This window comes from Lissotriton helveticus, chromosome 3_1 (assembly GCF_964261635.1).
Source record: "Lissotriton helveticus chromosome 3_1, aLisHel1.1, whole genome shotgun sequence".
Taxonomy (NCBI): domain Eukaryota; kingdom Metazoa; phylum Chordata; class Amphibia; order Caudata; family Salamandridae; genus Lissotriton; species Lissotriton helveticus.
In genome coordinates this window covers 1943969723-1943984288 of record NC_136061.1, presented here as the reverse complement: position 1 = coordinate 1943984288, position 14566 = coordinate 1943969723, and the positions used below count along the sequence as shown (strand labels likewise).

The 14566-nt window shown below is 45.5% G+C and overlaps 1 protein-coding gene across 5 annotated transcripts in view; it reads left to right on the top strand.

Annotated features, from left to right (window-relative positions):
* DENND4A (DENN domain containing 4A) overlaps positions 1-14566 on the top strand; it is a 587116-nt gene that overhangs the window by 291469 nt on the left and 281081 nt on the right. For all 5 annotated transcript variants that reach the window (XM_078683021.1, XM_078683023.1, XM_078683019.1 and 2 more), the window contains one exon: positions 12788-12857. In XM_078683021.1, the coding sequence (XP_078539147.1) occupies positions 12788-12857 (70 nt within the window). The remainder of the gene's footprint in view (positions 1-12787; positions 12858-14566) is intronic.

Sequence of the window (14566 nt, the reverse complement as noted above, 5' to 3'; positions counted from 1 at the left end):
TTCAGGGGTTTTTGGTACACCCAGGCTTCACAACCCATTAGCCCGAATTCTCTAAAACACTCCTACGCTCCAGTGCTACCTTACCTACACTGTCCTTCTGGGGGAGCCATGTTAGAGGCAGGGAGGGGTATTAGTTGGTGAGAGACCTGTGAAGCCACAAGGGTGAGCGAGTTCTCGGACTATGAGAAGCCTGTGAAAGCGAGTGGCCAAATGTAGGGAAAAGACCTGTGACTATGATACCAACACACTGCAGGAAGTACAGAAGGAGATAAGAACAGAGAGGAGCTCTGCTCATTCAAGAATATCTAGAGGGTGCAGATATGATGATAATGAGAGCAGGAATATACTTTTCATGGGGATATGGCCTGCATAAATAAGGCACAGGGGCAGCAGTCTTCTGGTCTCACAGTTCTGGTCCTTTCTCCTAGCAACCAGCATCTGATTTCTAGGCGCTATCCAAGTGTTCCACTAGTACGACCCCTTATATTCATGTCCCATTTTAGGAGCTGAATAGCTGTTAGCCATCTACACTTTAGCTGTTACTTTACCTGTCTAACGAACTTTGATGTTCGTTAGACAGGTCTTTTTCAAATGTACCTTATCGAATTGTAATTCAGCATTGATTGAGTTGTTGTGTTTGCTTAGTACCTAGAGGTGATGCAAGATTCCTGGATCTAATTGTTTGGTAATTGCTTTTATGTGGTCTCTCACCACACCACCTTGGTAAAATTAGTAGCGTATCAGCAGCGACGAATAAATAAATGAACACACCTTTAACAAAAGAAGACTTCGAACCGCGTATTTCTTGATGTTAGAAAGGGTTTAGAGCCACTGTATATGGGCTTGTCAGACTGCATGCTGTGCCGTCATTAGGTGGTACCATTGCTTAGTTTGGCATAGAATAAGTGCCGGTGCCCAAAGCTCTGTTTATAAGTCCGCATCTGGTGCTTTTAAACATCGGTGCACCGAATACCAAGGTTACATAGTCTTGAGTCAACCTCATGGCTCTTCCATCCACTACCAGAAACTCCCTGTCCTTTTATCTCATTTTTGCAGGTTCCTGCTTTCTCCTTTTGTAACTGTTTTACCTTCCTTCCCTTCCTACTTCTTTCCCCTTTGTGTCTTTTCCCGCTGTCGCACACGATCAATGTCTGATGCGGAAAAATAAGTGTCTATCCCCAAAAATGAGTACTGGTGGGCTTCTCTGGCTCAAATTAAGCACTGGATGGTACAAAGCACACAGAACTGAAAGAATGCTATTACTTCACATCCGAAGAAAATTCACCTGTAGTATAAATGTACTCTCTCGTTGGCATTATTGCTTCTGATTGCCATCCTAGGACTGTGAGCACTGTTGGACCATCAGCCCAAAATGAAAACGTTTTATCAAAAAGGGTTCCAGTCAATTCTGATGCTTTTAGTCTACAATCTCTTCTCTTCATTCTTTATAAATTGGTGAGACAATTTACCAACTGCTTCATCCCAAACACAATGTTAAACTTAACACGCTTGAGGTAGACTTTTCCTATTTCACGTGCTCCAAACCGCCTACGATGTGCTTCCTGGCCTCGCAGTTAGGGAAAGCTGCCATAGGAAATGGTATTAGACCAGGGGTCTGCAACCTTTATGTAAATAGAGCTACTTATGTTCAATGAAATACTGCCAAAGCTGCTAATATTATTAGCGCTGTAGTAGTAACCACATCAGACAAGATTGCATTAGTTACCCATATGCAAGATTACTAGCAGTGATTACCACCGTGCATGGAGCACTGATTACCTCAGTGCATCAGGCACGGTTACCAGCAATTATGTTAAAAATGCTTTGTTAATGTGGAATGCTTCTACATGGGTGATACATAACAGCAATAGCAATAGCTGCAGTGCTTATAGCACCAAGTTAATATTCGTTATAGTCACCCCAACGTTGTTTGATTTTTATCATTCAAATATCAACTTTAAATATATTTCGGAAATTCAAAAATGTTTCTAATTTAGTTCACTGGCCTACTCACAGGAGAGCTACTTACAGGTCGCTGGAGAGCTACTCGTTGGGGAAGCCTGTATTAGTTGAATGGATTTGGATTTGGATTTGGATAGGGATTTATAGAGCGCGTAGCTACCCTAAGGCGTCCCAGCGCTGACAGAAGACCTATCTTACCAAGGAAGAGATGGGGACTATGGGAAGAGCCATGTTTTTAGATGTCTCCGGAAGGCAAGAAGATTGTGTTCTTTCCGGATAGAAATTGGTAGGGAATTCCACAACTTCGGGGCATTATAGGAAAACAGTCGCCCCCCTGAACGAGATTTTTGTATTCTGGGGACACTGGCCAGTGAGAGGGAATCCGATCTGAGCTGCCTGTTTGAGTGATGGGGTTTGATCATGGAACTCAGAATCGGTGGCCCTTTCCCCTGCATTATTTTATGCGAGATGCATAGGGTCTTGAAGTTGATTCTTTCTTTGACCGGTAGCCAATGTAGGCTTTTGAGCGCTGGTTTGGCTGAGCATCTGGGTTTGGTTCCTGTCAAGAGTCTTGCCGTGGCATTTTGTGCACATTGCAATCTGTGAATGACCGAGGCGGGGGCCCCTAAGTATAGAGCATTTCCATAGTCCAGCCTGGAGTTCACTAAACCCTGCATGAGTAGTTTCCTGGATTGGAAGGGGACTAGGTGAAGGACCTTTCGTGCTGTTTTGATGAGGCCAAGACAGGCCCCGGCAGTTTTTCTTGCCTGAGATTTAAAATTCAGGTCCTGGTCTAACCAAATGCCAAGACTTTTAACTTCTGCTTTGGGTGGGGGGGGTGGGCCCATACAGCTTGGCCAGACGAGGGATGTGGGGAGTTTGCGAGGATTTCCCAGGAGGAGGATTTCAGACTTCTCGCCGTTTAATTTCAGCCGTGATTCAGTCATCCACTTATAGATATTCTCTAGACAGGCTGCTAGGTTGTCTAGGCTTTTTCTTGACTGGCTTATTGACACCACCAGCTGTGTGTCGTCGGCGTACATTACTGACTTAACGCCGAACGGGGAGATGATGTCTTCCAAGGGAGACATATAAACATTAAAAAGTGTGGGGCTCAGGGAGGAGCCCTGTGGGACCCCACACTGTAATGGAAGTGCTTTGGACGTGCTCGTACCGTCTGATACCTGGAAGGTTCTCCCTTCCAAGAAGGATTTGATCCAGGACAGGGCGGCACCAGCTATGCCTATCACGCTAAGTCGATGGATAAGGATAGCGTGATCCACCGTGTCGAAGGCGGCGCTTAGATCAAGGAGGATCACTGCCACTGATCCCCCCTGATCTATGATGGACCTTGCCTCCTCGACCACGGCTAGTAGTGCGGTGTCTGTCCCCTGTCCTGGTCTGAACCCCGTCTGTGAGTTGCGTAAAAGTTTATTTTTTTCCAGGTAAGAGGAGAGTTGTTGGTTGACAATTCGTTCTGCCACCTTACTAATCACCGGGAGGAGCGAAATGGGTCGGAAGTTGGATAGGTCCGTAGGGTCTAAATGGGGTTTCTTCAGAAGTGCCCTGACTGTGGCCTTTTTCCAATTGGTTGGTACAGTGCCCATTTCCAGGGACGCATTGATGAGGTTGGTGAAGGAGGGGGCCACCGTAGTGGCGACTAATTGAAGTTTGCTGGTTGGTGCTGGGTCCGAAGGTGCCCCGCTCTTTATTGATTGCAGCGTGGTTAGGAACAACTCGATGGTCACCTGTTCGTAAGTATGGAGACCAGGAGCTTCTGTACAGGACAGAACGGAGAGGGGAGGAAGGGGGGTGGTCGGGGGAGGGAGGGTAGAGAGGATGGTATGGATTTTTGCTGAGAAAAACTCCGCAAGCTGGTTGCACCTAGTGCCCGAGGGGTCTGGTAGGGGCGGAGGGTCAGGGACTTTAGTGAGACTCCGTATTATGCGATACGTTTCTTTAGCTGAATTAGCTGCAGCTTGAATTTTTAGCTCAAAAAAACTTGCCTGTGTTGTTTTTATGCAGGTTTTATATTGCTTTACAGCGGCCCTATATTCGTTTTTATTAGCTGTGGCCCAGTCCTTTCTCCATATGCGTTCTCGCTTTTTACAAATTTTCCTGAGTTCACGCAATTCCTGCGTGTACCATGGGGACTTGAGCGTTCTCTTTTTACTGGGAAGGGGTATGGCAGGAAGGATGGCATCGAGGGACTGCTCGATCCAGCCACAGAGTTGCGTATCCGCTCTGGAAGGATCTGGGTCGAGTGCCGGCGTGGAGACAGCGAGGGTATCAGTCCATAAAGTAGTATTCAATTTCTGCCATGGGCGAGATGGTGCTTGAGGAGGGGCTCTCGCCGGCGTTTCGGACCGCAGTTGGAGTTTGAACGGAATTAAAAAATGGTCTGACCATGGAAGGGGAAGGGGGTTGCTCACCGTTAGATTAGTGAGGTTCGAGAAAATGGGGTCTAGCAGGTGGCCCTTAGAGTGGGTGGGATGGTTGCCTTTCAGGTGGAGATTGAGTGAGGCTAGGTCTTTTTTTAGGTCTTCGGCGATGTTGTTTGTAAAATCGTCGAAGTGGAGATTTAAATCTCCTAAGACCATAAAGTTCGGGGCCAAGCAGGACAGTGAGGCTGTACTTTCCACCAGCGAATTGCAGAAGGATCGCTGCTGTCCTGGCGGACGGTACACTAGGATACCCGAGAGAGTGGTGGATGGGGGTAAGTGGATGGAGAACAGGACGTTTTCACATTCCTGAACAGGGCTGTCCTTGAGGTGACAGACCAGGTGATCTCTATAGATGATGGCTATACCACCTCCCGTCCCAGAGGGTCTGTCCAGATGTTTTATAAGATAGCCCGGAGGGAGGGTTTGAATTATGTCCGGGTCTGAGGTGGGGTTGATCCAAGTTTCTGTTAAAAAGAGAATCTCAATCACGGAGTCTTGTAGGAGAGAGTTGATTTCAGTTTGATGTTTCGGGAGGGATCTGCAATTAAGCAGCGCCATCTCGATTACGCGAGCTTTCAGGGGGAGATGAGGCGTTAGTCTGAATAGGCAGTTTGGGCAGCATGCGGGTCCGCCTGTTACAGTGATGCTGTTGTGACAGGGAACTGGAAATGCGTCCCTAAAACTGAGGAGGCTTTCCCTGGTATACCTGATGGGCAAAGAGGTGGAGGAGGCAGGGGTCCTGGGCCTCGGGCTCGCTCTGGCGCGGACGGGCGCAGACGGGCTTCCCTTAGGCGCGCCTTTGGCGCGCAAACGGCGCTCCCGCTGCGCTCGTCCGCTGCGCTTCCGTCCGAGGCACATGATATAGGCTGGGGCGTGGCCCGTGGGCGTGGCCTAGAAAGGGGCGTGGCCTCTGCCGTCGCCGGTAATGGCGTCGGAGGGTGTCTTGGTGGGGCTTCGCGGCAGCGCTAATATCCGCTGTGCGGGCCGGTCAGGGGCAAGCAAGTGCCCTGATATGGTCTCACGAGCAGGTGAGTTTAAAAACACAAAATTTATCGTGACAATCAATTTTTAAAAGTATACACAAATATCCCTCCCGGCTTCCGCCTCAGGAGATAGGTCTTACAGAGCGCGGCGCTTTTGATTCAGCGTCTTTTGTACCAGCGGCAGTGGGCGTGGCCTCTGAGGGGGGCTCGGCCTCTGTCTCCGCTGGTAGTGGCGTTAAGTGAGTGAAAGCAAGTTATAGGTGACAATCAGATTTAAAATAAGTGCAAAATAACACTCCCGGCTTTCCGCCTCAGGAGATAGGACTTACTGACTGCGGTGCTTTATATCAGCGCTTTTAACCTGGTGATTGTGGGCGTGGCCTAGAAAGGGGCGTGGCCTCTGCCATCGCCGGTAATGGCGTCGGAGGGTGTCTTGGTGGGGCTTCGCGGCAGCGCTAATATCCGCTGTGCGGGCCGGTCAGGGGCGAGCAAGTGCCCTGATATGGTCTCACGAGCAGGTGAGTTTAAAAACACAAAATTTATCGTGACAATCAATTTTTAAAAGTATACACAAATATCCCTCCCGGCTTCCGCCTCAGGAGATAGGTCTTACAGAGCGCGGCGCTTTTGATTCAGCGTCTTTTGTACCAGCGGCAGTGGGCGTGGCCTCTGAGGGGGGCTCGGCCTCTGTCTCCGCTGGTAGTGGCGTTAAGTGAGTGAAAGCAAGTTATAGGTGACAATCAGATTTAAAATAAGTGCAAAATAACACTCCCGGCTTTCCGCCTCAGGAGATAGGACTTACTGACTGCGGTGCTTTAGATCAGCGCTTTTAACCTGGTGATTGTGGGCGTGGCCTAGAAAGGGGCGTGGCCTCTGCCGTCGCCGGTAATGGCGTCGGAGGGTGTCTTGGTGGGGCTTCGCGGCAGCGCTAATATCCGCTGTGCGGGCCGGTCAGGGGCAAGCAAGTGCCCTGATATGGTCTCACGAGCAGGTGAGTTTAAAAACACAAAATTTATCGTGACAATCAATTTTTAAAAGTATACACAAATATCCCTCCCGGCTTCCGCCTCAGGAGATAGGTCTTACAGAGCGCGGCGCTTTTGATTCAGCGTCTTTTGTACCAGCGGCAGTGGGCGTGGCCTCTGAGGGGGGCTCGGCCTCTGTCTCCGCTGGTAGTGGCGTTAAGTGAGTGAAAGCAAGTTATAGGTGACAATCAGATTTAAAATAAGTGCAAAATAACACTCCCGGCTTTCCGCCTCAGGAGATAGGACTTACTGACTGCGGTGCTTTAGATCAGCGCTTTTAACCTGGTGATTGTGGGCGTGGCCTAGAAAGGGGCGTGGCCTCTGCCGTCGCCGGTAATGGCGTCGGAGGGTGTCTTGGTGGGGCTTCGCGGCAGCGCTAATATCCGCTGTGCGGGCCGGTCAGGGGCGAGCAAGTGCCCTGATATGGTCTCACGAGCAGGTGAGTTTAAAAACACAAAATTTATCGTGACAATCAATTTTTAAAAGTATACACAAATATCCCTCCCGGCTTCCGCCTCAGGAGATAGGTCTTACAGAGCGCGGCGCTTTTGATTCAGCGTCTTTTGTACCAGCGGCAGTGGGCGTGGCCTCTGAGGGGGGCTCGGCCTCTGTCTCCGCTGGTAGTGGCGTTAAGTGAGTGAAAGCAAGTTATAGGTGACAATCAGATTTAAAATAAGTGCAAAATAACACTCCCGGCTTTCCGCCTCAGGAGATAGGACTTACTGACTGCGGTGCTTTAGATCAGCGCTTTTAACCTGGTGATTGTGGGCGTGGCCTAGAAAGGGGCGTGGCCTCTGCCGTCGCCGGTAATGGCGTCGGAGGGTGTCTTGGTGGGGCTTCGCGGCAGCGCTAATATCCGCTGTGCGGGCCGGTCAGGGGCAAGCAAGTGCCCTGATATGGTCTCACGAGCAGGTGAGTTTAAAAACACAAAATTTATCGTGACAATCAATTTTTAAAAGTATACACAAATATCCCTCCCGGCTTCCGCCTCAGGAGATAGGTCTTACAGAGCGCGGCGCTTTTGATTCAGCGTCTTTTGTACCAGCGGCAGTGGGCGTGGCCTCTGAGGGGGGCTCGGCCTCTGTCTCCGCTGGTAGTGGCGTTAAGTGAGTGAAAGCAAGTTATAGGTGACAATCAGATTTAAAATAAGTGCAAAATAACACTCCCGGCTTTCCGCCTCAGGAGATAGGACTTACTGACTGCGGTGCTTTAGATCAGCGCTTTTAACCTGGTGATTGTGGGCGTGGCCTAGAAAGGGGCGTGGCCTCTGCCGTCGCCGGTAATGGCGTCGGAGGGTGTCTTGGTGGGGCTTCGCGGCAGCGCTAATATCCGCTGTGCGGGCCGGTCAGGGGCGAGCAAGTGCCCTGATATGGTCTCACGAGCAGGTGAGTTTAAAAACACAAAATTTATCGTGACAATCAATTTTTAAAAGTATACACAAATATCCCTCCCGGCTTCCGCCTCAGGAGATAGGTCTTACAGATCCATCTCTTTGTGCCTGTGAAGTTTTGTTTGTATGACTAGTTTGGACCATAAAGGTTTATTAGCCCAGGAGTTTGTAAGTCTATAATGACAGCACTCAGATGGAACAAAGACTGTCTTCTGCCATTTATTCAACGTGTGGTGGGGACATCTCACTGACATTTATTACCTGCAACTAATTAGACTAGGCCTTCACCTTAGAAGATGGGTTTTACAAGTAACGGTTATTACTGTTGAAGCATGTGTCTAGCAGATTCCACCCTTTTAAACTCTTCCAGATCCAAAGGTCATCCCCTCACAGCAGCACATTTCTGAATCCCACGAACAAGCTTTAGAGGAGGGTAGTTTTCATTACATAAATAATTGATGAATATTATGTTTGACAAGACAAGTTTATTTTCTGCAGAACTGAATATTTCTCCATGAGGGAAAGTATTATTTATTTAAGTTTAATAGCATTTTTTTTAAAAGCACTTAACAGATAACGATGGCACTGAATAAAACAGAAAGAGATACCAGTCTTTTGTTCACGGAAGGAGAGGGAAAAATACAAAACTGGATGACTGAAAACTGAAAGTACACCTCCAGAAAGCGAAATTGATCTCTTTTAGTTTCATTAATCGAATAGACTGTAGCTAATTTCTGGAATAAAAGAGAAAGGTTTCAGACCTCACGATCTGCAACAATCAAATCACGTGTGCTTTTGATTGACTCTACGTAATTGATGATTCCACCCCCACATTAACATCATTGCCCAATCTACAAATTTCTCCCAGTATTCTCCAAATATCATAAAACATTTATTTTTTTAAAGAACAGCTGAAGACCGCTGGATGGACATGCTTGAATTACATCCTGAATCGACTTTAGCAATGCTATTATGATTGGCCTACCCTCCAATCTACCAACATGGAAAAAACAACATTCCACTCAACTGCGTGAGTAATATCCTAGAAAAAAAGTAGCTTTTGCTGATGGCACAGATAAAATTTTAAATCAATAGTCTCGCCTTCAAACCACTACACCTCAGAGGTTCAACTTATCAAATGAAAGTTGAAATTAAAATTTATTTTACAACCGCACGTTTGCCCGAAGGCGTCTTGGCACTGCCAGAAACAGAAGGGAAGCAATAAGGAGCAAGATTTTACAGAAACACAGGTTCTAAGATGTCAATGGCAATATGCAGCAGTGTGAGAGACTTCATGACGACAACTATGCCAGGGAGCGCTGGGCAATCAGTGCCAAGTGACCGACCCCATTATTGTAAACAGGTGGGTTCAGCGGGGCTGCGTGTTAGGCCCCACATTGTTCTCGTTCTACATCAATCAGGTTGTGGATTTTCTAGCCAGAACCCCAGCTGATGCTCCTTCTCTGGGTAACACAAAGATCACTACGCTTCTGTTTGCGGATGACACGCTCCTGCATTTCTGCTGTTGACAGACCAGCCATCATTCTTCAAGTCCCCTACTGTACTTAGATTTTTGAAAGGTCTCTAACATATGTCCCCACCTGCACCCTTCATTATGCCACAGTGGGACCTTAATTTAATCTTCATGTTTCTAATGCGTGCTACTTTCCAGCTGTTACACAACTGCCCTATCAGGCTCTTTACCACCAAAACGGCCTTCCTAGTGGCAATAAAATCTGTCCAGAGGGTCAGTGAGCCACAGGCTTTGTCATCTAAGTCTCCACACCTTACTATCGATCCAGACTAACTGTTACTTCGCCTACAGAAAATTAACAGACTGTACAAATCAGCTATCAAAAAAACGAAGACAGAATACTATTCAGACAGAATTCAAAATGCTAAATATGTATATAAAGAATTCTATAAAATTCTCAATGAATTTCGTAAATCAAATTGCCTAGAAGCAGCTCATCCCATTACTCAAGAGTTCAGACAAACTGGCAAATCATTACACGAACAAAGCAGACCCGTTGGACTCATACTTAAAACAGAGACAAAGCATCAGCCCTAACCCTTTTACAAAGCTACAATCCAAGAATACTCTAACCCAGCCTCTCCGTTCCTTCCAACACATTATACATGATAAATTTATGGACCTGGTCAAAGCAAGCAGGCCTGCTGGCAGCCCTTCTGACGCGTGTCCACCGCAAACCTTCAAGGCAATTTTTCTAATAACCTCTGATGCCACTCCAATGAGGAGAATCATCAACAACTCCTTCACTACCGATATATTTCCAGAAGAACTCAAAACGTCATATATGTGCCCATTACTGTAGAAAACAAACTTAGACCAGCTGAACCATGACAACTACAGACTGATTGCAAATGGATCTTTCCTTGGCAAACCGATAGAGCAGCTTTCGCCCAGATGTCACAATTAATTGAAAAGAATGCCATACTTTTAGACTTCCGAACGGGATTCCGCCCAGGAAGAGGCACAGAATCTGCCCTCCTTGCCATCTGGGATGACCTGGAGAGCACAGTTGGCTGCAACAGGGTTTCTGCGCTACTTCTCCTGGACCTCTCGGCTGCCTTTGACATGGTTGACCATGACGGTCTGATACAAAGAGTTTACGAAGCCAGCATAAAGGGCACTGCTTTTCAACATCTAGATGAAGTCATTACCGGCACTGATCAAACAGTTTCACCTAACGTGCTATAACTATGCATATGACACACAAATACTCTTTCAACTTCAATGCCAAAAAGACATTGGAAACTCACCAATTTTCAGTTGTCTCAGAGCTGTGGATCAATGGATGACGTGGAGCCATCGCAAATTGAATGCTTCCAAAACGGAAATATTCACGTGTGGCAATGGAATCATTATGACCCACTCGCCATGTGGCCTAATGATTGAGAACACCGCCTAAAATATCGAATGAAGTAGGAAACGTCAAAATGACCATGGACTCCAAGATATCGATGAATGCCCAAGTGGACAAACTAGCAAGATCAAGCTTTGTTACTATAATAAACTCTGCGACTAATCGTTCCCCATTTGGGATTTCTACACAAGTTCCAGGCTACTTCTCCCTTGTTTTGTCCAGACTCGATTAAGCCAGTAGCCTCTACCATGGATCACCTTTAGTGACCATGAAAAGACTACAACGGGTTCAGAACTCGGTTGCCAGGCTGCTCTTACATCTAAAACCACGCAACTACATCTCCCCTGCCTTGAAAGCCCTGCATTGGTTACCGTTTGCCAGAAGATCCACGTTGAAGCTGCTTTGTATCACCCACAAAGCGATACATGGAGCAGGACCACTCTGCATCAGGAATAAAATCACCAAAAGCATTCAACTAAGGAACCTCCGCTCTAGAGTGGCACCTCACCTCAAAATTCCAAGATACAAGAAAAAAACTATGGGTGGCACATCATTCTCTGTTCAAGCAGCCAAACTATGGAACTGTTTACCCCCCCAACATAAGGTCCACAGAAAACCACTTTATCTTCAGAAAACTACTCAAGAATTGACCTTTCCCCACATAACCACCATATACAAACAGATAGAAATATACGGCATATCTCTCTGTATAGAAGTGTTTATTTGTACTATAGATATGTACCTATATATGTGTATTTCTTTGTATAAACGTGTAGAAAACTTGTTTAAAAAAATTATTATATTACTGATAGTTACAATATTCTGTTTTTAACATGTATATAAGTAACTACATAAATAAGTACATCTTTTTATCATAAATATCTACAATTGTTTCACTATTGATCGACAAAAAATATACTTAAATAAAAATAAATAAACTAATTTAAAGTACAACAGTTGAAAGCGAGAGTTTATTGAAGGCATCTTTAATCTACATATACTACCTTCCTTTATGCATCCATGTACATATGGATCTATATCTTTATTACTTTTGGATCTATATATTTATTCCTTTACTTATTACTGTTATTCTAATTCAGCATATCCAATGCACTACCCTGTTTTTCACCCTATACCGCTCTCAATATATCCTCTAGCTATTCTCTGACTCATCTCAAACCTCTTTCTACTACTCTTTTCAATGCGCTAGCCTATTTCTCACTCTATACCTCTATCAATATATCCATTACCTCCACTCTCTCATTCATTCCAAATCCCGTACCACTACTGTGACCCCCAAAATAACCCTTTCGAGACATGTCCACTACTCAAATGACTTTTATATTACTATACTAATTCATCACTAATCCTTTATGGGTTCAGAATTAGTGTGTTACTCACCGAAAAAGCACTTCAACACCCATCACAGGTACCTTTTTCCCTTCTCTATCCTGCCGCAGTCCTTTTCAATCCAACTAACTGTCTAACATATCCACCACTCAAATTAATTTCATATTTTCACTACACTAATTCAACACTAATCCTTAAAGTGTTCCGGAGTAGTGTGCTCCTCGCCGAAAAAATGCTTCAACGCCTTGTCAAGGATAGTAAGCGCTATATAAATGCAATTACAATACAATACCTACCAATGAAAGTGGGGAGTTAGATTACAGTATGAAATCTAGAAGCATATTACATTACCTATGTTGCACTCGGTACACACACATAATAGAAGGATAGTACTGAAAAATAAATTATAAATGTCGGTTAGGTGCTGTGGGATTGTAGACTTAAACTTGACGCTGAAGTGAGTCACCATAGCTCCACCTATGTTCGACATACAAAATAAAACTTTGGTTTGAAGAATGTTGCGAACGATTCCTTGGATGCAGAATAAAGCAGGCAGAAAGACTCGAGAATAATTCCAAGCTTTAATACTATTGTTACTGGTAAATAACTACTTTCTTCTGTTTCCCAAACATGAGACATATCCTTCATCGAATCTTCAAATGCTGCTGTGTTCTCTGTGTCGGGTTCAGCAGCCTTAATAAGTGCTTTTGTGGTGGTAATTCGCCTTCTTCTTTCTTCTTTACAGTGGGGATCTGCGGTGTACCTCTGCTACAAAAAGTCAGTCGCAAAAACCAATGCAATCTCTTATAAAGCTGGTGAGTGCTTCATTGTGTCCAGCAGTCTTTAGTCACCTGCTGATCAGTTTTGCAGCTAAAGCCTGTAAATGCATACATACTCGAGCCTATAGTATGCCTTGTACTTTTTCTCTGAAACTTTGTTTTAATAACCATCATTTTAAAAGTAATATATAAGGTGCTTAAGGTGTCCAGATAAATGCATTTATTTCCCAGTCCAGTTTTCAATCATATAAACCATAACATTGATTTGAGGGGAAACAACAACGCTGATGTTCCTGGTAAGTTTCCTCTTGTTAACCTGAATTATAAGGACAATGCATGTTATGTGTTTGGTAATTTTACAAAACACAACCAGCATTGACATTTTTCACCTAGAAATTGTTGATCAAATTAAGTTCACGAATGTCCACGCTCTCAAAAATTGTTCATCACTTTAACTTAAAACCGAGTCATGCGCAGTTGTAGATGTCCTCCCATTCTTTGTGTGAAAGGGACCACCTTCATTTTGCCTCCTATCTTTTCTGCCTTGCATTCCTCTCCCATGAGGGGACTGGGCCAGGAGTGCATAGAGTTTGCCTATTATACGTCCATCCTCCTTTCGAAAGAGCGATTTCCCAAAGGGAGTAATCGCTCTCTAAGTGTGTGGTCTGACGGAGGGGTACGTGACCCAGTTCTGTATCTGGAGACAGTGTAGGCGTTCAGTTTCAGGGAGCTAGTAGTTTGATTTCATTTTGTCAATTGGAATGATCTCGTCCCCATCAAACAGTTGCACAATTCTTTTACAACCCACCTGTTGCCAGAGGAGAAAGCTATTCAGTTGGAGACCTGGGGTAAATTCGGGGCTGTCAAGAATCAACATCATCAGTGACCGATAGGGCGTCCTGTTTCTATGCAGTGACACTTTGTCCCAGAAGCTAGCATGTTTTGTATAATAGTAAATGAGTAAAGGCCCCAGGCCCTATGTTTCTGAGGAAGCCCTGGAACCACCCACATGTGTGCCCCCTACTTCCTGTCCATGAAGCACCAGTGCTTCTCAGTTTCAGTGACGCTCATTTCTATTATAGAGCGCAACTGTACTGCCTGATGGTATTGAATTGAGTAATATTAGGCTAACATTGCCCCCACCCTATGAGGTAGTCAATTGGGCTTAGTAGGTTTGGGGAACGGTGAGTTAAAGAGCCTGTGATTTGTTTAGTTTCACTTTAAAGCCAGAGACCTCCCCAAAGTCTTGGTGCTCAGTCGTTAAGGCAGGCACTATCTGGTCATCTGCATTGAAGCTGATAGCGTGAGTGTCCCCAGCAAAACGTATCCCAGTAACCAACAGGTCATTTTGGACACCCTGGTCCTTGGACAAATAATGAGGGAAGTGGGCAGTTGGGCACCCCTTTTAAGTCCCACTTTGTAATGGAATACAAACCTGACTCCACTCTTTTCACCCATACCACTGCTGTGGGGGAAATGTACCCAAAGAGAATCTTCCAGAAGAGCCTATCCCCAAATTTGTGTTTGTATTGGTTATTTATAGAGCGCACTGTGATCAGAAATGGTATCCTGGAGCTAATGTTGCTCAAATCATCAAGAAAGGCAGAGATAGTGGGAAAGGATACAATAGCGGAAGTCCAAGTGTCCTCCCAGTTTTAGCTAGGAAAGAACCAAGTTTTAAGGGCCTTCCTGAACTTAAGCAGGTCAGTCTGAGATCTTACTTGGGATGCAAACTTATTCCATAA